At 46.7% G+C, this 26,018-nt stretch overlaps 1 protein-coding gene across 1 annotated transcript in view; it reads left to right on the top strand.

Annotated features, from left to right (window-relative positions):
• The first annotated feature begins 12,017 nt into the window (after positions 1-12,017).
• The window catches only part of GPR139 (G protein-coupled receptor 139), a 46,599-nt gene continuing 32,598 nt past the window's right edge, over positions 12,018-26,018 (top strand). Inside the window, exon 1 of the mRNA XM_004373302.1 lies at positions 12,018-12,402. Coding sequence (XP_004373359.1) covers positions 12,279-12,402 — 124 coding nt within the window. The 5' untranslated portion in view covers positions 12,018-12,278. The remainder of the gene's footprint in view (positions 12,403-26,018) is intronic.

Below are 26,018 nucleotides of genomic sequence, written 5' to 3'. Positions count from 1 at the left end.
TGACTGATTACCCTACATTAGAGATAAGGTAACTACATTGCATTACATTACATTACATTACATAATCTGCTTTACATCGCATGTAACTACTCCATAACAGCAACTAGACTAGTGTCTGGCCAAACAACTGGGAACAAAAACCTAGCCAACTTGACACATAAAATTAACCATCGCAATAACATCTATGAAGAACCCAGAACATACAAAACCCTCAAAATTGTACTCTTTCCCCTTCCTGCCATGACACATTTCAACTTCTAATGCCCCATTTACACCAGGAAACACCCTATGGTCAGATGGGTTATTACCAAAGCTTTAAACTGAGAGCAAATTTCTCACCCACCCTCCAAAAACCAAACCAACCCCTCTATCTGAATTTAAAAAAAAAAAAAAAAAGTATTTATCAGTGGAGATGTTGCCACCACATTTGAACCTCCCAATTAAAAAACAACAACAACAAAAAGTTGCCATCAGGTTGCAAATAACAGAATAGAACTGCCCCACAGGGTTTCCAAGGCTGTTGGTCTGAACAGAAGCAGATTGCCACATCTTTCTCCTGCAACCTTTCTGTTAGCAGCTGAGCACTTAACCACTGTGCAGCCAGGGCTCCTTGAACCTCCCAATAGTTCCCCCAAAAGCAGCATCCCAGTATCAGTGACAAAGGGATAGGAGAGAGAAAGAACATTTATTGAACATGTCCTGTGAACCATGTACTATGTAAGGAACAAACACAATTGCAATGTTTCCCCAAATTGAGTAAGGATAGACCATAGAGGAGATCATTTTAGGGGTTCTCAGACCCAGTATTAAATAGCACTGAAGCACACGGTGAGAGAGTTAATCCCTTTCCAGTCATTCTGATTCCATCAAGGGGAAGTTTCAGGTGGGTGCTAACATGTCTTTAACACCTCTCTAACACCTGCTAATTCCCCTCCCCAGGCCTTAGATGCAGAGCCTTGGCAGACTGCAGTAGCTAGCTAGCATTTTTATTATTTTTTTATCTTTTTTTAAACTGTGCTTTAGATGAAGGTTTACAGAGCAAATTAGTTTCTTGTTAAACAATTAATACACGTATTGTTCTGTGACGTTAGCTGCCAACCCTGCGACATGTCCACACTCTCCCCTTATTGAGAGTTTGCCATTTCCATTCGTCCAGCTTTCCTGTCCTGTCCTGCCTTCTCATCCTTGCCACAGGCTAGTGTGCCCATTTTAGCTAGTATTTTTTTAAATTTTATTTTTATTTTGTTTATTGTTGTAGTTTAAATAAAGTTTATATCTCAAGTTAGTCTCCCATACAAAAATTTATACATACGTTGTTATGTGACCCTAATTGCTCTCCCCGTACTGCAACAGCACACTCCTTTCCATCCCTGATTTCCTGTGTCCATTCAACCAGCTCCTAACCCTCTCTGCCTTCCCATCTCACCTCCGGACAGAAGCTGTCCATTTAGTCTCTTGTATCTACTTGAGCTAAGAGGCACACTCCTCATGAATATCACTTTATGTCCCACAGTCCAGTCCAATCCCTGTCTGAAGAGTTGGCCTTGGAAATTGTTTTAGTTCTGGGCTGATAGAGAATCCAGGGGCCATGCTTTCCAGGGTTCCTCCAGTCTCATTCAGACCATGAAATCTGGTCTTCTTACTAGAATTTGGGTTCTGCACCCCACCTTTCTCCTTCTCCATCAGGGACTCTCTGTTGTGTTCCCTGTCAGGGCAGTCATTAGTGGTAGCCAGGCACCATCTAGTTCTTCTGGTCTCAGGCTGATGAAGTCTCTGGTTTATGTGGCCCTTTCTGTCTCTTGGGCTAATAGTTCCCTTGTGTCTTTGGTGTTCTTCATTTTCCTTTACTCCAGGTGGTTGGGACCAACTGATGCATCTTAGATGGCCGCTTGCAAGCTTTTAAGACCCCAGACACCACTCGCCGAAGTAGGATGCAGAACATTTTCTTAATAAGCTTTGTTATGCCAGTTGACATAGATGTCTCCTGAAAGCATGGTCCCCAGATCCCTACCCTTGCTACTCTGCCCCTCAAAGTGTTTGATTGTATTCAGGAAACTTCTTAGCTTTGGTTTAGTCCAGTTGTGCTGACTTCCCCTGTAGTGTGTGCTGTCCTTCCCTTCACCTAAGATAATTCTTATCTACTATCTAGTTAGTAAATAACCCTCACCCTCCCTCCCCACCTTCATAACCATCAAAGAATGTTTTCTTCTGTTTTTAAACCTTTTCTTGAGTTCTTATAATAGTGGTCTTATATATTTGTCCTTCTGTGACTGACTAAATTCACTCAGCATAATGCCCTGCAGATTCCTCCATGTAATAAGATGTTTCAAGGCTTCATCGGTGTTCTTTATTGTTGCGCAGTGTTCCATTGTGTGGATATACCATAATTTGTTTATCCATTTGTCTGTTGATGAGCACCTAGGTTGTTTCCATCTTTTTGCTATTGTAAACAGTTTTAGCTAGTATTTTAATGAAGTTGGGTTTTGCCATAATTTTTTTAAATCGTTTTCTTCTTTATAGAGCAAGAGAGACTCGTTTGCATATATGTGGCAAAGTTTAATTTTTTAAATAAATGTTAACTATTTTTTTTAATCAAAGTATTTTTAAAGCAAACCAATTTCAGCAGAAATATTATGTAAACAATAGTACAAATGGCAAAAAAACCATACAGGTTGTACTCAAATGGCTAAATTATGGGAAATGCTGAGTTATTTTCTTTCATCCTAGTAGCACCCTATGAGGTAGATGCCACTTTTAGCTCTAGTTTGCATGTAGGAAACTGAGACACAGAGAAGTGAAGTGACTTGGCCAAGGTCATGCATATGGGGAGGAGGCTTCCCAAATCCAGTTCCACCTGACTCCAGAGTTTCAAATCTTACCATGTTGACGGGGCATTTTGTTTATTTCCAGAATCAGAAGTTGTCAGCTTGGGAAAGCAACCAAACCAAATCAATCCCATTGCCATCAAGTCGATTTTGACTCCTGGCGGCCCCATGTGTTACAGAGTTGAACTTCTCTATAGGATTTTCTTGGCTGTAACCTTTTGGAAGAAGATCTCCAGGCCTTTCTTCTGCAGTGCCCCTGGATGGGTTTGAACCACCAACCTTTAGGTTAGTAGTTGAGCACAAACCATTTGCACCACCCAGGAAATCCTCTTGGGAAAGCAAACCTCCCTTGTACGCATTACTTAAGAAGGTTCCAGAGACCTGCTGGCTTTAGCAATTGGCTAACCCTTATCTGGGAAAGCTTAGACAAGGTGCTGAGGCCTCTCTCCTAGTCTCCGGGAGCTTCTTCTCCCTGCAGCCTCAGCTACAGAGGGAGGTATAGTAGTAACAGAACCTGACTTTGGAATGTAAACTTGTTTCTGAGATCAGCCACGCAAAGTCCTGGCACCAGAGATCACAGCCACGCCGCCCAGGTATTCAGCACATTCTGAAATTTGTCCAAGCAGGACAGCTCATGCCTCTGTACCCCTCTGGCTGGCCCAGCCACAAGATTGCCCTACCTGCTGGCCTTTGTGGCTGTTCTGCTTTCATCATCCTTGCTGCTTGGTGGAATCGACCTTATCTGTACATTGATGAGTCACGCTTTCTGTACATTTCAATGTTTTATCCCTGCAGGGAGGATTCTGGTAAGTACCTCCACTCTCACTGCTCTTAATACCACATGCCTTTCTCTTTGGACTATTTCTGAGGCTCTTAAAGAAAATTGAACTCTTCAGCAGTGGAAGTGCAGTGGTGGGGAATAAAAAATAAGCTCAGGGATTGGGGGAATGTTCTCATGATGAACTGGTTGGAAAGATTATTCAAAACTTCTCTTCTAGTTTTGGTAACTTGAGTACCTGGAATGTTCTAGGTATTCTTGGCCTCTGATGCTGTACAAATCAAGGGAAAATGACACCTGGTAATTTTTTATTCATACAACACACAGTCATAATGTCAACAAAAGGTTACCGTTATAATCTCTTTTGGAGCCGATTCTCAATTATGCCACGATCAACGTTAGATTTTGAGTTCTAAACACTGGATTTATGTTCTGGCTCTGACACAAATGCAGTGTGTAACCTTGGACACCTCACTTAACTTCTCTGGGCCTCAATTTTCTCACCTGTAAAATGGGAGAGATGCCCAAAATCATCTCTGGGGCTCCCCCAGTTCTCAAAGCCTCAGATGCTTCACGTGGGTCATAAACCCAAAAACCAAACCCGTTGCCGTCGAGTTGATTCCGACTCATAGCGACCCTATGGGACACAGTAGAACTGCCCCATAGGGTTTCCAAAGCTGTAAATCTTTACAGAAGCAGATTGCCACATCTTTCTCCTCCTGAGCAGCTGTGGGTTTGAACCGGCAACCTTTCAGTTAGCAGCCAATTGCTTAACCACTGTGCCACCACGGCTTCCAGTGGATAATAGCTGGGATTAAAATAGAATGAGACCCGTGGCTACTCTTTGTTTAAAAACAAAGTTTTATCAATTGTGAAGTATTACTATTAGGAGGACAAAGACCACCAGCTGATCCATGAGTTTCCTTGGGTTGCCAGCAACAGAAACCTTCTCTGGTTTTATTAAGAGATATAAGGGGACTCTCAGAGAAACAGGAAGCCATAGACCATACAGCGATGGTCCAGGAGCAGGTGATCCTGCAGGCGGTCCCCACTGAGATGAATGCAATCCACACTGTTCTCCTGCCCTGTTTCACTCATTCAAGATTCAGAGCCCCAGAAGACAATATCTAATTGGCCGAGTTTATGACAGCTGCCCACCCAAGATGGTTGTCCTGAGTCCAACAAAGGATCTGGCCCTGTCTGCCTTTGTAATGGGGTGCCGGGCACCTGAATTCACTCTCCTTCCAAAACCACATCCAGTGGGGGAGAATCATTCTCTAAAAGTAAATTAGGATGCTGTTAGGAAAGAGGAATACGATTCTGGGCAGCCCATAAATACAAAATATTTACTACCAAGATATTACTTAAATGTGTAACTCTCCTGGAAGGAGCCTGGGTGGTGCAGTGGTTAAGTGCTCGGCTGCTAACCAGAAGGTTGGCATTTGAACCCACCAGCCACTCCATGGGAGAAAGATGTGGCAGTCTTCTTCTATAAAGATTACAGCCTTGGAAATCCCATAGGGCAGTTCTACTCTGTCCTATTGGGTTGCTATGAGTCAGAATCAACTCAGTGGCGATACGTTTTATGAGATAACTCTTCTATGTTTTTTTTAATCTTTTTTTTTTTTTTTTACTTTTTGCCATTACATGTTTCCCCACGGATGAGAAACAGGTAAGTTGGTGATACGTGTTGTTTTTGTTTTCTTTCCTGCCTCCTCTCTCGTCTTCTCTCTTCTTCCCCCTCTCTTCCCTCCTCACCCCTCCTCTCCTGTCTTATTCTCTCTTCTCCCCTCTGATTCCTCCTCCCTCTCCTCCTCTCTCCTTTCTCTTTCCCTTCCCCCTCCCCTTTTCTCTTTTTTCCCCTACCCCATTGCTGTCAGGTAAGTCTTCACAGAGCAGAGGGAGTCTTGAAGGACACTCTAGAGTCTCGGGTCTCCTTGATCCAGAAAGAAAAGATTGTTTCCCTGTTTCTCCACATCCTGGTCAATTCCACCCTCCCTCAGTCTAAAGCACACAACCCTGACCCTCGCCTCCCCTTCCTGTCAGAAAAAGCCCACCTTTCCTCCTGCTCATCCACAGTCATTCTTCACATCCTGATGAAATGTACCCAGGCACAACTTGGGCTCCATCTTTCCCCCACTGGGCAGGAGGAGGTGAGAAGACATGCAACTGTGGAAATCTCCCCATCCTGCTCTGTTTCTACCACTGACAGGGCCAGATTACCCAATAAGCAAGGTATGCACGGGCTTACTTGTGCTTACTCACTAATCTGTAGTGAAACACTTCACCTGTTTTTCACCACATCGATGTAAGCTGGTGCGTACCTTGCTTGCTGGTTAATCTGTCCCTGGCCCCTGACCACCTTGAGCCGTCGATGTCAAGCAAAGAAAAGCTTCCTGCATCAGGCATCTCAAAGAATTGTAGGGAATGATGGTGATAAGGACTGCTGGCATAGAGCCTTAGCAGCGCACCAAGATCCTCAACCACAAACCATGTCCATGAAATAGAGCAAACATAGCCAACACTCGATGCTACAGTTCTTACTGGAAAGCAAACAAGAGCCTGTGGACAAAGACAAATGGGTAAAAGCTCTAGCAGAGGATGCCAAGGCCAGCAGAGAACTGGGAGCATCAGGGGAAAATGTCAGGTACCGTTTTTGGCAGCTAATACCAGGGAAGGAATTGTCTTCTGCAACACCTCCAAAGACCGAATTTTGAAAGAGTTGCCATACCACCAGGAGACGTTGGTTTCAATAGTACTTGTACTAACGTACTTGGTCAAGATATAGTACACAATATATTGTTTCCTATATTTTATAATGAGAATTTTCAAGCACACATTAAAGTTGAAAGAATGTTACAGTGAAAACCCATATATCCACCACCTAGATTCGACCATTGACGTCTCCTTGCTTGAGCACATATCTCTCCATCTATCCACTCTTCTATCTATCCATCACAACATTTAATTGTTGGATGCATTTCAGAGTAAGTTGTAGACATCAGCACACTTCACCCAAAAAATGTCAGCATGCATGCCGCTAACCAGTGTCCAGTATGTGTTTATGATTCATATACTGATATTTTTGACATAAAAAATAAGGCATATGACCAAGGTTTAATGGAGGGGTGCAAACTGGGCATCCCATGCGCTGGATTTAGTTTGCAGACATTTGTTGTGTTTGCCCTTCCAGCACCCAATCTTATGGATACAGAATCCCAAACGTCCTTTAGGTAAATGTCCCACTTCCTTTGGTAGTCCACATGGTTTGGGAGGAACTAACCATACCTCTTGGCTCCAACACTGGACACATGAGCCACACCTGACCAATTGGCATATTTTTGTTGGCTACAGAAATCCAGCTCAGATTAGTGAGTTTGGTTGAGATGACCATATGGCCCAGTTTAATCCATTGAGAGCCTTTCCAGAACTTTGATGAAGTTCTCTTTCAGCTCAAATTACAAAGCTAGTAGGATAAATCTAGAGATGCTGGAACCCATACTTTTATACGGTTATAAGAACTTGCCTCATGGGGCATTGGTATTTCAGAGGTAGAATTCTTGCCCGCCACACAGGAGACTTGAGTTCCATTCCCGGCCATTGCATCTCAGGCGCTGTCACTGCCCATCTGTCGATGGAGGCTTGCGTGTTGCTATGATACTGAACAGGTTTCAGCAGAGCTTCTAGACTAAGATAGACTAGAAAGAAAGGCCTAGAGACCTACTTCTGAAAATTGGTCAATGAAAACTCTATGGATCACGATTGCTTTGTTCCGTTGCACATGGGGTCACCATGAGTTGGGGGTCAACTTGATGGCAGCTAACAATAACAGCAACAAGAACCTGCCTAAGAATGCAACTAATACAAAGCAAAGCTGAGTCCATTTACGGAGAGAGACATAACATTTTAGCACCTGGATCCATTCATGCCTACAAGTCCCGCAAACATCCATACTTTTCAGTTGTTAGAGCCAGTGAAGTCCTTTTTTTTAAAAATTAAACTAGTTTGAACTTTTTTCTCTGTTTCGATTAAAAGAGTCCTGGTGAATACACATAGTTCCTGGAGGGCTGAGCTGGGATTCAAACCCAGGTCTGGGTTCGAGACCTCAACTATTAACAAGGTGAAAGGAACTTACCCTGCCCACAAGGCAATCTGACCCCAGGAAGGGCAGGTGACAGGTAACCCCCGAGTCCCAGCACAGTGTGGTAGGTGATGTTGTAGAGGAGGGGGTGTCTGCACCAGGGAGAGAGGGAGAAGGAGGGGGACGAGCAGGTCAGGAAAGACTTCAAGGATGCGGTGACTCTTAAGAGGAGTCTTGAAGGTGAGGAGAAACCAGGGGGCAGGTTAAATTCTCACTGGCGGTGGGAGACAGGGTGGGTCAGCAGAGTGATCCTAGGGTGCTCCACGCCCTCCCATCCAATCTCAGCCATAATCTCAATCTTTCTCTATATCTCTCTGTCTCTGCCTCTCTGTTCATATTGATCTCTGTCTGTCTGTCTATTCGTCTATCTCCTGTTTCTGTGTCTCTCTCCACATCTCTCTCTTTCCCTGTCTCTGTCTCTGTCTAATCTATCTCTACTGTTTCTTCTCTTCTTCCCTGTCTCTCCCTCTCCCTCTGTCTCTCATTTTCTTTTCCTCTCAGTCTCTTTCTTTTCCTTGCTCTTCTCCTCACCTCATGCACGCACTCTTCTGACTTCCGGGGTACAGCCCACTCCATCATCAAGCCACTACCGCTTCTCACATGTCCAACTTGATAGCCTCATAACATCTCTTCCCACCTCCATTCTTGCCTTCCTCCCACCAATGCTCCACCTCCCTGACAAAGCAAGTGTTTCAAAATACAAATCTGATCACGGAACTCCCCTACTTGAAACCAAGGCTAAAGACCAACCTCTTACAAGGCCTTGCCAATTCTTTAACCTCTTCTGGCTCCATGTGCCCCCCGACTCCCTCTCTTCCTGCTCAGCATCCCTGGGACAAAGGCATACCTGGTTTCCTCCATCCCCATTTTACAGATGGGGAAATGGAGGCTCAGACACAATTAGGTCTATCAAGATTCCCAATGCAACACAGTTCCTCTTTCCAGGCAAGTTTCTAGTTTATAAAGACTCTCTCACTAGAGCCCCAGAATCTAAACCACACACATCATTTTTAGAATGACTGGCCATACAGGATAAATATATGCTAAATCTGAGGCTATCACCCCCTCCACCAACCATAACAGCGTCCATGCTTTGACAGTCTGGTCTGCAACAATCAGAGACAAAATCATCTCTTGTGCCTTCCATGCCCTGGGTCAGTGGGTGCCGGGGCCTTTCACGCTTTCATTGCTTATTCAGAATCTATAACATGCAGGCACTGTTCTGGGAGCTGGGAATGTAACCAAGAACAAAGCAGACAAAATCCCTGCCCTCAAGGAGCTAACATTCTAGGGGGAAACAGGTAATCAATAAGTAAAACAAATAAAATGTACATGACATGCCGGATGCTGCTAAGGGCTATGGAGAAAGACAAGCAGGTGAGGGACAACGGGAAGTATGTGTTGCTGGGGAGGGGAGGGTGGAGATTCCAGTTTTAAATAGGATTGTCAGGGAAAGCCTCAGTGAGAAGGGGATGTATGAGAAGGGAGAGAGAAGGCTGTGCAGCTGTCCCGAGGAAGAGCATTCCAGGCAGAGGGAACAGCCAGTGCAAAAGCCCTGAGGCCTGACCTGTGATCAGATCTCAGAATACACTGGTGGGTTTTTGTCAAATTGCACACCTTCTGATCTGGGAAAGGACAGCAACATGTAGCTCAATTGGCATAACATAGTTTATAAAGAAAATGTTCTACTTTCTACTTTGGTGAGTAGCGTCTGGGGTCTTAAAAGCCTGTGAGAAGCCATCTAAGATACTCCCCTGGTCTCACCCCTTAGGGAGCAAGAGAGAATGAAGAAAACAAGATACAAGGGAAAGATTAGTCCAAAGGACTAATGGACCACAACTACCACGGCCTCCACCAGACTGAGTCCAGCACAACTAGATGGTGCCCGGCTACCACCACTGACTGCTCTGACCGGGATCACAACAGAGGGTCCCGGACAGAGCTGGAGAAAAATGTAGAACAAAATTCTAACTCACAAAAAAAGACCAGACTTACTGGCCTGACAGAGACTGGAGAAATCCCGAGAGTATGGCCCCCAGACACCCTTTTAGCTCAGTAATGAAGTCACTCCCAAGGTTCACCCTTCAGCCAAAGATTAGACAGGCCCATAAAACAAAACCAGACTAATGGGGCACAACAGCCCAGGGACAAGGACTAGAAGGCAGGAGGGGGCAGGAAAGCTGGTAATAGGGAACCCAAGGTTGAGAAGGGACAGTGCTGAAATGTCGTGGGGTTGTTAACCATTGTCATAAAACAGTATGTGTACTAACTGTTTAATGAGAAACTATTTGTTCTGTAAACCTTCATCTAAAGTATAATTAAAAAAAAGAATGGTTGCACAACTTGAAGAATATAATGGATGTCACTGAATTGTATATTAGAAATTGTTGAGATGGCATGGGTTTTGTTACACATATTTCCACTACAATAAAAAAAAGAATAGATGGAAAATAATCCTATTAAAATGTGCTACCATTTCAGAGACAATAAAAATAAACTGCACATACTCACCCTCTCCATCCCCAATTTCTCATCTCAGACTGGCCGCCCGCAGACAAACTCAATCCAGAGGTTTTTTGAACAAATCTTTATTGAGCCTCTGCAAGGGCCAGACAGGGTGTTTTGCTGGTCACACACAGTGGGGCCTTTGGGGTTTTGGTGGTCACATTTAAAGAAGGAGAAAGTTTGCTGGAAATGTCACACTTGGCCTCACTGGGCTCTGTGGCCCTTGGTAATAATCTGCCCTTTTTAGAAGGGCATGGAGCCCTGGTGGCGCAGTGGTTAAGAGCTCAGCTGCTAACCAGAAGGTTGGCAGTTCCGACCCACCAGCCGCTCCTTAGCAATCCTACTGGGCAGTTATGAATCAGAGCCCACTTTATGGCAACTGGTTTTAGAGCGGCATGTGCCTCCCTAGTCACCAGCCCCTCCCACCCAGGCCCTCAGCTCCCTCACCTATGCAGACTGCCTGGCACTGGAACTTTAAAGTTGCAACCCTGCCCGAGAGAAGCATGCCCCAACCCCACCTCTGAGCCTGCTCTCCATGGGAAGCTGCTAACAATGAGGGGGGCTGGACACACACCCAGCCAGGGGCAGGGTCCCCTTCTTCTGGGGAAAGCCCAGCCTGTCCCTTCTTCCCAGGAATGGATGTTTTGTGGGGTGGATGCTGCCAGGGAGCAGAGGGAAGTCTTTGGTTTCCCCAAGCCCATGACAGGCTCCAGCATGGCGACAGCGACAGCCGCTCCTGGGTCTTTCCCACTCTATCTCTGCAGAAAGTTTGACTCTCTCTCACGCATTGTCTTGAGCTGCAGATGAACGGCTCTCCCTTTCCCGTTCTGATGGAACCTCAAGAAAAGATGCGCTGGGAACTCTCCACCTGCCCACCCAGAGGAGAAGGGTGGTGCCCATTTACCTCAACTCTCCAAGGTTGCCTGGACCCCCCCCCCCCCCGACTTTGTCTTTCATTCACACACCTTCAAACACTCTAGCTGTGCCCTAGATGAGTCCCACCGTGTGTGCAGCTTGTATATGTGAGTGTGGTATTTGTGCCCTTTGGCGAAGACCCCTGCTTGTGCCCAGGTGTCTGGGTGTGAGATGAGGGGGATCCGCCTGCCAAGTGAGTGTGTGAGTGCGCCCGCACGACTGGGCACTGTGTACGTCTGTGTGCGCAGGAGTAAGCGTGTGTCTGAGCGGCTACAACATTCTTCTTCCTGACAGAACGGCTCCGAATCCTGGGCTTCTCAACTGGCCTGCATCCCCTTCAAATGCTTTCCAGTTCAGGAAGAGTCCACCTCTGGGCTTCCCAGAGTCAACACACGCGCGCACACATAGCACGCACCCTTCCTTTGGTCCAGGGACACTGGCAACCCTTCACCACCCTTGCTTCTCCACCCTCCCCCCACCCCCCGCCCCGGGTGTAGAATCCCGGGTTTGGAGACGGCCTAGGAGCAGTGGCGAGCGGAAAGAGAGGTAGCGGGGAGGAGAGTGGAGAGAGGCAAACTGAGGAGACGCAGACGGAGTAAGGAGCGGCTGCGGGCGAAGCAGGTCCCACCCACACCACGCCCCTCCTGCGAACGATGGAGATGGGCTAGCCTGTCCTCCACACAGTCTTCCTGCGGGGCTCCCGGGTCTAACTCCATCTTCTCTCCTGAAACTGGAGTCAAGAGCGGCAGCTGGGACCCCCTCCCCCAGCCGCCTTCTCTCCGCTCCCCGCGTCCGGGCCGTCTCTGATTGGCTGCGGGGACGGCGTCCCAGACCCGGCTCCGAGGCTGGAGCTGAGCGGGGCTGGGGTGGGAGGTGCCGAACCCGCTCCGGGAGCCCCTCCCGAGTCCTTGCGCCCTGAGCGCTGCGCGCTGCGGGAGGGCTGAGCGGGACTCCCGGCCGGCAGGTGCCGAGGGCGCAGAGGGGCCCCGGGCAAGGGTGGGAATAAGTCCTGCTGGGAGAGAGGCGCTGCGGCTCCAGCTGCCGCCGCCGCCGCCGCCACCGAACCAGCGTCCAAGCAGGCTGGCAGGCCGGGGCTGGGAGACGGGGGGCGCTCATGGAGCACACGCACGCCCACCTTGTCACCAACAGCTCCGTGTCCTGGTCCCCCGGATCGTCCTGCGGCTTGGGCTTCGTGCCCGTGGTGTACTATAGCCTCTTGCTGTGCCTCGGTTTACCAGGTAAGGAGCGTGCGGGAGAGGGAGTGAAGCCAGGAACCCAGAATGCCGGGCGACCCTCGCCCTGCGCCCCCGAGGAAAAAGTTTAAGCCTTAAGGGCTATTGCGGAGATTTCCGGCCCGTGGGGAAAGAAGTTGCTGTGGGCTGGCGGGGACTAGGCGCGTGTGTGCGTGTGTGTGTGTGTGTGTGTGTGTGTGTGTGTGTGTGTGCGCGCGCGCGCGTATGTGTGTGGTGAGTGTGCGCGGCAGACGATGGGCTTGGTGTGAGTGTGCGCTTGGATTTGAGTGTGCTGGTGTGTATTCCTGCGATTCCTAAGGGGTTGGCGTCTGCGAGGGGATCCAGTGAGGGCTGTGTATGTGACTTGACTGCACGTTCTGGGAAGAAGGCTTGTAGAGTCTGCACTTATCAGGTCGCCCCCACTTCTGACCCTCTGCCCCAGCCGACCCTGCCTTGCTGTGTGTCCCTGCGGGATCCTAAACGAAGCTGAGCCCCCGATGTTGGACACTCTCTTGTTCGGAAGGCGCTGGGATGGAGCAAGCCATACGCCCCTGCTAACCTCCCAGAGCAAGGAAGGGGCTGGAGGCCGCTGGCAGGGAGTCAGGAAGGGTGACTCTGGCCAGGGTGAGGGTGCAGACACACAGGCGGACTGCCGAGGCCGCACTTCAAGGGGTCACAGTCTCCTTGAGGACATCCCTTACCCTTGGCTTTGCCCCCTGCCCACCACTCCTGGGTGGCTGGCCGGTGCTTCAGGCATCTAACAGTCTCACATCTTCATGCCCTCTCCAAAGTGTGGCTGAGACTCAGACTGAATTCCTGAAGAGAGCTGTGTGTGTATATGTGTGTGTGTGTGTGTGTGTGCGCGCGCGCACGTGCGCGTGTAAGACAGACAGACAATGGGAAGGTTTTCCCTGGGGCTCCAGCTTTAGATGGCCCCTTTCAATGCTTGTTCCAGAGAGGCACTGAGCTCTCCCCGTGGCAGAAGGATTCTGAAAGATCTTTCCCCAGCCCTCAGATCAGCCCATCCTTGGCACTTGCAGGCAAAGGGAAGAGAGGGACAGCCTAGAATCACAGAGTCTCATCTCCTAGTCTGAGAACCTTAGCATCCCGGGACCCTGGGCCCTCAAGAGCTGGGTTTCTGGGAGCCTTGCTGAAATTTCCTTTCCAAGCCATTCAGCTTGGTAGCCAGAGCCCCTGATGAGGTTGTTTAAATAATGCCACCCCACCTCTTCCCCCCTAGTTTGGCAGGCATGAGAAAGCAGAAGTTTACTAACGTGTGAACCTCTCCCCCAGCGAGTGATGAGGCTTTTATTACTAACTAATCACTCTGGCTGCCCTGGGAGAGAAGCTCAGCTCTGATTCGCCCTGCCGGGGCAGCGGCACGTGGCCTGTAATTACCTCAAGCTGGATTGATTTCAGTTCAGTTTGCACATGCCTCCCCATCTCCCCTTCTTGCCGCTTTCCAGAGCTCTCTTTTGAGGAGTGAATTTTGAAAAGGTTACTGAATCAGGGAAATGACAGATCCCCTTTCCCCTGTAACCCTCAGATCAGAATGCATATGACCACCTCCCACTCTCCTCTCCATCTCTGCTGAGGATGTAGGCACTCCCCCAGGGGGCGGCTGGCCTTCCAAGGTCCACAGCAGGAACATGAGGATGGAGGAGACTGAGGGAGAGCTCAGACCTTCAAAGACCTCAGGGTGGAAGTGAAGATTCTCCAGACCTTCACAGTCTAACTCCTGTGCCAGCTAGAGCCTCCCTGATCCACATCATTGGCACCTACTGTATACCAGGCACTGTGCTAGGCACAAGCTCTTCGAGGTTGAGCCTGGACTAGGGACTTAAAAGAAACCAAAGATCAGGAAGGAATGAAGAGTTGGCATTGATGTAAGCACTGAATCAGACCATGAAGCCATCACAAATGGCAGAGTGAGGGCTGGGGTTGGAACTCTGAAGGAGTATGATGTGTTCATTTAGTCAACTAATCATTATCGCCACCTACCGTGTTCCAAGCTCCCTAGGTGACACAAACAGTTTACATTAGACTAAGGAGCCCTGGTGGCACAATGGTTAAGAGCTCAGTTGCTAACCAACAGGTTGGTGGTTCAAACCCACCAGCCACTCCACTTTACTGGGAGAAAAGACCTGGTGATCTGCCCCTGTAAAAGATTACAGCCTAGGAAACCCTATGGGACAGTTCTACTCTGTCCTATAAGGTTGCTATGAGTAGCAGTTGACTCGATTACACACAACATCAACACATGTACCAGAAGGTTAGCAGTTCAAATGCACCCAAGTCCTGGCGGTCTACTTCTGAAAGGTCACAGCCACTGAAAACCCTATGGAGCGCAGTTCTATTCTGAAGCACATGGGATCACCGTAAGTTGTAATTGACTCAACAGCAGCGGGGTTGTTTTTTTTTTTTAAGCTGTGTTCCAAGTGCTAGGGCAGTGCCAAAGGGACCCAAAGACCCCTAAGGCCCAGTCCTTGAATTCAAGGAGCCCACAAGCAGAAGCACCAAGAATCCTAGAAAAGAATGACTGGGGAGGCCGGGCTGGTACAAAGTCATGGGCTGATAACCATTTTGTGGACAGCTTACAAGGTTGGTGCAAAGGTGAAATCCTGTGGTCATTCCCTTAAAACCATAGGGAAGGCAAGTCTGTCCTGGTGGTTTAGCGTGCGGGCTCTAGAATGAGGCAGAGCCGGGTGTTAATCCAGTCTCTGCCTGGGTTAGTACGTGGGCCTCTCGTGGCTCCGTGCCTCGGTTTTCACATCTGTAAAATGGCACTAAACAAATAGCTATCCCCTGGAATTGTGGTGAGAATGTGCTGATGGAGATGATGGTGCAAGCTGGCGCTCAGCTCGTTGTCTGGGACACCACTCACCGGTCACAGCTGTGGTGCTGCCGTTCTGCTTCTCGCGAAGCTGATTGGGTTTTGAGTGGAGGGGGGATGCTGCTCAGGCCCACCAGTGAGCCAGAGAGGGGACTGCAAGGCGCAGCCGGCCAAGAAAAGCACGTAGCTCAGCACGTTCTCCTCTAGCTGCACTCAGTCTTCCCTGCCCTGCCTCCCAGCACCAGCAATTAGCAAGCCCTCATTACCCTGCCGCTGACTGGGAGGCGCAGCTATGCTGGGTGTGAAGTAACAGACCGCAGGACTTCATAATATTGTTGAAAACTGAGAATTTAATTGAATCACTGTTCCCGGCAGTGGACTCACCCAAAGTTTTCCAAATTCTCACAGTGGCGGTCGGAGATGTGGATGGGAACTAAGGGATGGATGGGGAGCGGCTGAGCGTTTGGAACGGGGAACCGGTACCTAGTGTAAAGCCGTGCATCCTTCTGACCACCTTCAGGCTCTAGGTTGGCAGGAAGGGCTTGGGAAAGGCTGAGAGTCCCGTCCTCCGACTCCAGGAATTGTCCCTGCCTCCGATTTAACTGGTCTGCTTATGGGATCCAGGGTATTCTACTGTGAAGTACGGGTAGAGCTCTGCTGCTTAAAGAGTGCTTAACCTCTCTGTACCACAATTTTCCCCATCTGTAAAATGGGAGTACCAGCCTCACAGAGGGCTGTGGTTGTTATTAGCTGCCATCAGTCTGGCCCAGACTCATGGTGAGCCTGTGCACAATGGAACAAAATGCCGCCCGGTCCTGTGCCATCCCCATAATCAGTTGTGGATTAGACTGTTGTGATCGAGAGGGTTTTTGTTGGCTAATTTTCACCAGGCCTTTCTTCCTAGTCCACCTTAGTTGGAAGATCTGCTGAGACCTGTTCTGCATCATATGCAAGCCTCCACTGACAGATGGGTAGTGGCTGCACATGAGGTGCATTGGCCGGGATTCAAACCTGGGTATCTCATATGCAAGGCGAGAATTCTGCCACTGAACCACCAATACCCACTCTCTTAAGCTAGATTCTTCAGAGAAGCAAACCCAGTGAAGCATGTATATATATAGAGAGAGAGATTTATATCAAGGAAATGGCTCATGTGGTTGTATAGGCTGCAAAGTCCCCAGTCTATAGGTCAGACTGGAGGCTTCTCCTGACTCACGTAGCTGCAGACCTCTAGCTTACAGGCTGTGGAGGCCAATGACCTAAGATCAGCAGATAAGCTACTAGCTCGAGTCCCAAGAATCAGAAGTCAGATGCAGAATCTAGAGCGAGCAAAGGCCTGCAAGCTTTGCCAGAAAGTCCACGTATATTGGATGCAGGCCACACCCCCAAGGAAACTCCCTTTCCACTGATTGGCTGCTCATAGCAGATCTCATCATGGAAGTGATTACATCGTGACATAGCTGCCAAACTATATCACAACTGCCAAACCACTGAGACTCATGGCCTGGCCAAGTTGACACACAATCTTAACCATACACCCCCTAATCACAGAGGGTTGTTGTTGTTAGGTGCCATCGAGTCGGTTCCAACTCATAGCGACCCGATGTACAACAGAACAAAACACCACCTGGTCCTGCGCCATCCTCACAATCGTTATGCTTAAGCCCATTATTGCAGCCACTGTGTCAGTCCATCTCATTTAGGGTCTTCCTCTTTTTCGCTGACCCTCTACTTTACCAAGCATGATATCCTTCTTCAGGGACTGGTCCCTCCTGATAATACGATCCTTGCTTCTAAGGAGCATTCTGGTTGTACTTCTTCCAAGACAGATTTGTTCGTTCTTTTGGCAGTCCATGGTATATTCAATATTCTTCTCCGACACCACAATTCAAAGGTGGCAATTCTGCTTCGGTCTTCCTTCACATTCATCATTCAGCTTTCACATGCACATGAGGTGATTGAAAACACCGTGGCTTGGGTCAGGCGCACCTTAGTCTTCAAGGTGACATCTTTGCTTTTCAACCCTTTAAAGAGGTCTTTTGCAGCAGATTTACCCAATGCAATGCATCTTTTGATTTCTTGATTGCTGTTTCCATGGGTGTTGATTGTGGATCCAAGTAAAATGAAATCCTTGACCACTTCAATCTTTTCCCCATTTACCATAATGTTGCCTATTGGTCCAGTTGTGAGGATTTTTATTTTCACTATATAGTGAGGGGTAATCCATACTGAAGGCTGTGATCTTTGATCTTTATCAGTAAGTGCTTCAAGTCCTCTTCACTTTTAAGCAAGCAAGGCTGTGTCATCTGCATAATGCAGGTTGTTAATGAGTCTTACTCCAATCCTGATGTCCCATTCTTCTTCATGTAGTCCAGCTTCTCGGATTATTTGCTCAGCATACAGATAGAGTAGGTGTGGTGAAAGGATACAACTCTAACACACGTTTCCTAACTTTAAACCACTCAGTGTCCACTTGTTCTGTTCGAACAACTGCCTCTTGATCTATGTACAGGTTCTGCATGAGCACAATTAAGTGTTCTGGAATTCCCATTCTTCTCAGTGTTATCCATAATTTGTTATGAACCACACAGTCGAATGCCTTTTCATAGTCAACAAAACACAGGTTAACATCTTTCTGGTATTCTCTGCTTTTAGCCAGGATCCATCTGGCATCAGCAATGATATCCCTGGTTCCACGTGCTCTTCTGAATCCAGCTTGAATTTCTGTCAGTTCTCTGTTGATATACCGCTACAGCTGCTTTTGAATGATCTTCAGCAAAATTTTACTTGTATGTGATATTAATGATATTGTTTGATAATTTCTGCATTCGGTGGTACCACCTTTCTTGGGAATAGGCATAAATATAGATCTCTTCCAGTCGGTTGGCCAGGTAGCTGTCTTCCAGATTTCTTGGCATAGACAAGTGAGCACTTCCAGCGCTGCATCCGTTTGTTGAAACATCTCAATTGATATTCCGTCAATTCCTGAAGCCTTGTTTTTCGCCAATGCCTTCAGTGCAGCTTGGACTTCTTCCTTCAGTACCACTGTTTCCTGCTCATATGGTACCTCCTGAAATGGTGGAACATCGACCAATTCTTTTTGGTATAGTGACTCTGTATATTCCTTCCATCTTTTTTTGATGCTTCCTGCGTCATTTAATATTTTCCCCATAGAATCCTTTAATATTGCAACTTGAGGCTTGAATTTTTTTCTTCAGTTCTTTCAGGTTGAGAAATCTGAGCATGTTCTTCCCTTTTGATTTTCCATCTCCAGGTCTTTGCACATGCCATTATAATACTTTACTTTGTCTTCTCGAGCTGCCCTTTGAAATCTTCTGCTCAACTCTTTTACTTCATCATTTTCCTTTCACTTTAGCTACTTGACATTCAACAGCAAATTTCAGAGTCTCTTCTGACATCCATTTTGGTCTTTTCTTTGTTTCTCGTCTTTTTAATGACCTCTTGCTTTCTTCATGTATTGTGTCCTTGATATCAAATCACGGAGGGTAGTGCATATTAAATAAGATAACCAATGTAAAAATGGCTTAGCACAGTCCTAGCACGAGGTAAGCACTTACTACTCCGTGCTTTCTCTACACCAAATATTTTCACCTGTATCATTGTACTTAGCCTTCATCAAACCCCTGTGACCTGTGCATATCCCTGACCCCATTTTACAGATGAACAAACTGATATTCAGAGAAGTGGAGCATCTTGTCTACGGTCACACAGCCAATGCAGCACGCAAACTCTGCTCTCTGCATTGCATCATGCTGCCTTCATTCCTGCCAGGGAGTTCATTTAAGCTCAGTTCTTCATGCTGTGTGCTCTATGGAGGAAACTGGTATCCCTGGAGAAACCAAACCAAGCATGTTGCCATCAAGTCGATTCTGACTCATAGCGACCATATAGGACAGAGTAGAACTACCCCGTAAGGTTTCCAAGGCTATAATCTTTACAGAAGCAGACTGCCACATCTTTCTCCCCCGGGGTGGCTGGAGGGTTCGAACTGCCGACCTTTCAGTTAGCAACTAAGCGCTCAGGGGCGGATTACCCAGTAAGCAAGTAAGCACAGGCTTACTTGCACTTACTTACTAATTTACTTGGTGGCTACAGATTAGTAAGTAAGCAAAAATAAGCCCGTGCTTACCTGCTTACTGGGTAATCCATCCCTGTCAGGGTTTGTAACTTTGAAAAGAGGCTTTGATTCTGTAGGAAGGTGCTGTGGGGTTGGGAGAGAGACAAATACCAGTGTTAACCTAGAAGCAGAATCTTAGATGCGGTGAAAAAATGTAAAATTGTTCACTACAGATGATCTGGTAAGCAAGATAAGCACCGTGCTTTCCTTGCCTATTGGGTAATCTGCCCCTCGAGCCCTTTAACCCCGGTGTCACCAGGACTCCTGAGCTGTTCCTAAAACTCCGTCTCTTTTCCTCTCTCCTCCTCCTTTTTAAGGAAGCAAGATGTTTCTAACTTCTCAAAATGCAAAAAATAAGCCAGCGGAGCCCACAAGACAGTTTTGGGGACACTGATTGGGCCAGCTGGGAAGAGGCTGTGCAAAGCAGGAGGCAGTGAAGGAGACTAGGATGAGCTGGAAAGCCCAGAGGAGGAGAATGGGAGGGAGGACGGGAGCCCTCCTGGGAACCAAGGGGCAGCATGAAATTGCACTGAGATTTGAAGGATATGCTTTAAATGCTACCTTCTCAAACGCACCATGGACGTTAAGGGAGACAAGGTGAGGAGGGAGATGATACCCTGAATCTACCTGCCCCTAGCGGGGAACTTGCACAACGGTCAAATGAGGAGGGCAATACCCGCCTCCTTGGAGGGTTGGTACAAGAGGAAGGGGGATGATGAGCCTGTAGCCTGGCAGGTAGCAAGTGCTTTGGCACATGGCGGTTATTGGCGTTGTTAAACAGAGGTGGGAACCTGGTGACCCACAAGCTGGATTGAGTCCTGCAGCTGTGTTTTCGTTACCTGTATGGCATCTTTAACTAGAGAAAATGTAGTCAGTGGGTTAAGAGTCCAGACTCTGGAGCTGGACCTCTGGGGCTTGCTGCTTACCAGCTGTGTGAACTTAGGCAAGTGACTTTACCTCTCTGTGCCTTAGTTTCCCCATCTGCAAAGAGGGTGATGATAATAACAGCATATACTTCATAGGGTTACTGTGAGGATTAATGGGTTAAGCACTGAAAACAGTGCCTGGCACACAGTAAGCACTCTGTAAGTTACTTTTTCATCGTTTAAAAACTTAGAAAATTAAGGGAAAATTCCCAACTTGTGTTATGACACTTGGTTGTTGTTTTGGTTAGCTGTCGTCAAGTCGGCTCCAACTCCTGGCGACGTTAGCTGTGACAGAAACTGGCTTTGCCCTAATGTCAAAGCCAGAGAAAGACATCACAAGAAAACTATAAACCCATGTTCCTCATGAACATAAATGGGAAAACCCTCCATAAAATGTTAACAAATCTAATCCAGCCATATACAAAAAGAATAATACATCAAGACCAAATGGAGTTTATCCCAGGAATGCAAAGCTGGTTCAGCATTTGGAAATTATTCAGTAGAATTCACCATTTCAACTGACTAAAGAAAAAAATCATACCATCATCTCAATAGACACAGAAAAAGCATTTGACAGACTCCCACATCCATTCATTATAAAAACTCAGCAAACGAAGGACAGAAGAGAACTTCTTTAACCTATAAACAACCTACAGCTAACATCATACTTAATGATAACAGACTGAATGCCTTCCCCCTAAGATCTGGGGTAAGGCAAGGATGTCTGCTCTCACCACTCCTATTCAGTATGGTACTGGAAGTCCTAGCCAATTCAATAAGGCAAGAAAAAGAAAAAGTGTTCAGAAAGGAAGAAATTAAATTATCTCTAGTCCAGATGACAGAACTGCCTTCATAGAAAACCTCAAAGTCTCTCAATAAAAGTTCCCAGAACTAATAAGTAAGTTTGGCATGGCTGCAGGATACATAGTTAATATTAAAAAACCTATTGTAGTTCTATCTACTATCAATGAACCATTTGCAATTAAAAATTGGGAATTAAAAAAATAGATTTCCAAATTCCTTTGAAAAATCAGAAAATCTGACAACTATGGGCTCACATTCTCAGAAAGTATCAATTGGCCAGAGCTGAGGAATAGCTGCTTTTTTTAATGTGTGAAATAGGTAACAACATTCATATAGTTCAAAAACCAAAAAGCATTAAAAGGCACACCTGAAATGTCTCCCTCCCATCCTTGCCCCTGTTCACCAAATCCACCACCGTCACCCCCAGACCACACAGGTCACCAGTTATTAGTGTCTTAGTTTCTTATGTTCTATTTCAGGGTTTTTTAGTGTAAATAAATAGAGTAAATGTGAATAGAGTATTTCAGCGTTCCCTTTTTTTCCCATCCACAAAATGAGCATATTATATACATTATGCTCTATCTTGCCCTTTTTCACATTAATCATCCATAACAGTATATCTGAAGCTTTTTCTTTCTTTTATACAGCTGCATAGTATCCCAATGCATATTTTACCATAAATTTGTTTAATGTCTACCCCTTTCAAAAGCGCATGTGCACTCCAATTCAAAGCAATCCCTACATGGACCACTTTCTTCACCTCTGTAACACGTTTGGCCCATACTTAGGTACATTCAACATTAAAGAAAAAAAAAGTTTCCATGGAGTCTGTTGCGACACATGGTTACCCTATGTGTTACAAAGCAGAACTGCTCTGTAAAGTTTTATTGGCTGCCGTCTTTACCGACACAGATAGCCAGGACTTTCTTCCACACAAGACCACTGGGTGGGTTCGAACTGCAACCTTTAGGTTAGCAGATGAGTGTAAACCGTTTGTGCCACCAGAGCTTCTTTCATTAGACATTAAAACGAAAACATTCATTGATGTCAGGTTGATTCCTACTCATAGTGACCCAATAGGACTGAGTAGCACTACTCCATAGGGCTTCCAAGGCTGTGGAGCAGCTGGTAGGTTCAAACTGCCGACCTTTTGGCTAGAAGCCAAGCACTCAACCACTGCGCTGCCAGGGATCCTTCTCATTAGACATTCGGAGCCCTTTTATAACAGCGGGGGAAAGAGCATTGCACCAGGAGTACTGGATTCCAGGCTTGGCTCTAGCAATAACTCACTGTGTGACCTTGGACAAGTCACCCTTGATGGGGTCTGCCAAAGGCCCAGGAGAGCAGGGTTCTGCTTGTGTAGCTTGAGTTGGAGGAGTGAATACAGATGAGAAGCAAGCACAGACCAGTGATGCAGCTATGCTGGAGGCTGCCTAGGTGGGCCGTGGACTGGTGCCCAGGACAGCAGCTTGGTAGTCCTTGCCCCTGTGCAGATTCAGTAATGACCCTATGTGTCAAGTTCTGCTTTGTGAGGCTGACTGTGAAATACATTTCCTTGGAACTGAGCAGACATGGATTGGAATCCTCTATCTTGCCCTTGTTTACTGTGTGATCTTGGATGTGATACTTCACCTCTGTGAACCCCAGTTTTCTCCCCTGCAAGGAAGTGGGCAGTAGAGCTGAGCAGCTGAGCATGTGGTCCCTGATGTCAGACTGCTTGGGTCTGAATCCTGGCTCTGCTACTTGCTAATTTGTGACCTTGGGCAAATTGTTCACCCTCTCTGCGCCTCAGCCTCCTCAACCCCGAGAATGGGATAATAATAATACCTAAGGTTGTCTCATAACGTTGTTTTGAGAATTAAATGATATTGTAAAATGCTTAGCACCGTTCTTGGCATGCGTTTGCTCTCACATAGAGTAAGAGATCAATAATTGTTATTAACCTTCTGTGCCTTGCGTTGTTGCTGTGGCGATTAGAAAGAAAGCGTGCCAGGCTTCTCATGGTAGCTGGTAGGTGGTAGGAGCTCAGTAAGCAGTCACTCTCGTTGCTTATATTGTCTAACATGTCACCATGTTCAGCTCTCCACCTTGTGAATCCACTGGACCCGCACTCCACTTTACACCTAGGGCTTTTCCCTAAATGCACAATTCCTCTCAAAGTGTACCCACCAGAAATGGAACTCCGTGCCCTGTCAAACTAGGAGAGAATGATCCAATGGATTCAGCAATCAATTCCATCACAAGCCAAGGGACTGTGTCCCCCTCAAAAAGTTGCCATGGTTCCGTAAAACCTTCAGAAATAATAGCAGTCCAGAACATGAAATGGTCTGTAGATAAAGCTGGTGAACTGGGACTGACAAACATCGGCAGCGAGGTTGTCCTGAGTATTGTGGCTGAGATCGTGAACAGAAAGGGGAAGAAAGGTGAATGTAGGTCGTGCCACTGAACCTCCGTGTGAGTATGAAACGTAGGTGATGCTGGTAGGACACCAGGAAATGCCGGGGGTCAGGTATCATGAATTCAAATGCCTGCAAGAGGCAGTCAGATAACGTAAGTGGATACAGTGGTCCAGGTTTAGGAAATGCTTCACTTACCCAAAGAATCATGCCCCCTGTTGTTTTTTGAAAACATGTGGCCTTCTTAGTCTCTCTCCTTTTCCCTTCATGATAGACACGTGGGTACAGAAAACATAGGACTTTCTTCGTAATAATAACCAACACATATGCAGCGCTTGCTATGTCCTAGGGACTTTTCAAAGCACTTTACATCAATTAACTCATCGAATTCTCACAACGACCCTTTGAGGTATGTATTTTCAGATGAGGATGCTGAGACACTTAGCCAAGGTCACCCAGCTAGAAAATGACAGAGCAGTATTCAGTGCTGGTACTCAGCTTTGTCATAAAAAGACAGTAGCATGCATACAATGACAGGTGACAGCTGGGTCAAGAGCTGGGAGGGGTGACAGACAACAAGGAGAAATGGGGAACAGGGGAGCTCCAAATTATAGCCGCTACTCAGCTGTCCATCCAATGGTCCAGTGTTGCCAAATCTTTTAAAAAGTTCTAGAAATCCACATTTTTTATAGGAACTGCCCCAATGTTTCAACGCTGGCAACTAGTTCTAAAATTTTAAAAACACCACGCAAGCTAGCACTGTCTGAGCCAAACCAAACATGTCTGCCGCCTTGATACAGCCCACCAAGCTGCCAATTCACAAACTCTAGGCTGGGTGAAACTATAAGAAACACCAAGAAATTCCAGGGGTTCACAGTGGGTAGAGACTAAAAACAAGAAGCTAGATGGAGGAGCAAGAAATAACAGAGATGGAGACACGAAGAAGTATATGGTTAAACAGGAAAAGCAGCCGACTCACGAAACCAGGAATTTGGCATAAACTGGAAGCAACAGCTCCAAGAAATACCACAGATTGCATGTTGACAGTGTCTTGGAACACAAATCCACCATGTCTTGGATCAGAAAGGGTCCTTAGAACCTGCCAGTATGGTGGGTACGGATGTGGGGTCCGTGGTCTCACAGATCTAGATTCAAATGCCTGCTTCGTGACTTCTTGTTGGTGGGTGTCTGGCAAGTTGCTTCACCCTTCCTGAGCCTCAATGTCCTTAACTGGAATGGGTATAACGTGACTTCCTCACAGGGTTTATGGTGCGGACTAAATGAGACAATTAATGGAGCACTGGGCACAGTGCTTATGATTCCGATACTCCCATTTTACAGAATGAGGAAACCGACGCCTTACTCAGAGTCACAGAGCTAGAACTGGGAGAGTCTTAACTAGAACAGTTTTCCCAACTCTTCTTTTGTGTCGTTTTTACGAAATCACATTACTATCGGTCTTTAAAGGCAGCCCTGACAGCACAAATGGTTTGCACTTGACCACCCAGTGGCTCCATGGAAGAAAGACCTGGCAATCTGCTTCCAAAAAATCAACCATTTGAAAACCCTATGAAGCACAGTTCTCGTCTGACGCACTTGGCGTCACTATGAGTTGGAGCCAATTTGATGGCACCTGGTAATATGCGCTAGATTTCCCTTTTTAGTAGACAGAGCAGGCCTTGGGCTCAGCAGCGAGAATTTAATGTCACTCTTGTGTTTTCATTGGATTTACTTTTAAGGTTAGCTTCTGTTTACAGCAGGGAAGCTGGTTTGTTATCTGGAGTTGTTGGATAGCCTGCGCTGTCCAAAATGGCAGCTGTTAGCCACATGTGGCGACTAAGCTCTTAGCATGTGGCTACTGCCACTCAGAAACTGAATTTTTAGTTTTGTTTCATTTCAGTTAATTTATAATTAAAACCTGATACTCGATTCAGTCACTGGAAAACTTTTAAATTTACTTTGAGCAATTTAGGGAAGTGAATGTACTCCCTCAACTGTAAATCTCTGGGCGAGTTCCCACTGCCAACCTTTTGGCTAGTAGTGGAACACTTAAACATTTGTACCACCCAGAAACCCCTTAAACTTTAAATTGTTGTTGTTAGATGCCGTCAAGTCAATTCCGGCTCATAGCGACCCTACGTACAACAGAACGAAACACAGTCCGGTCCTGCCCCATCCTCAGGATTGTTGTTATGCTTAAGTCCATTGCTATGGCCACGGTGTCAGTCCATCTCGTTGAGGGTCCTCTTTTTCAATGACCCTCTACTTCACCAAGCGTGATGTCCTTCTCCAGGGACTGGTCCCTCCTGATAACATGTCCAAAGCATGTGAGACGTAGTCTCGCTTCTAAGGAGCATTCTGCTTGTACTTCTTCCAAGACAGATGTGTTCGTTTTTTTGTCAGTCCGTGGTATATTCAATGTTCTTCTCCAACACCACAATTCAAAGGTGTCAGTTCTTCCTCGGTCTTTCTTATTCATCATCTAGCTTTCACATGCATATGAGGCGATTGAAAACACCATGGCT

The sequence above is a fragment of the Trichechus manatus genome, unplaced genomic scaffold, assembly GCF_000243295.1.
Source record: "Trichechus manatus latirostris isolate Lorelei unplaced genomic scaffold, TriManLat1.0 scaffold00024, whole genome shotgun sequence".
NCBI lineage: Eukaryota > Metazoa > Chordata > Mammalia > Sirenia > Trichechidae > Trichechus > Trichechus manatus.
This window is presented reverse-complemented; position numbering and strand designations above follow the sequence as displayed.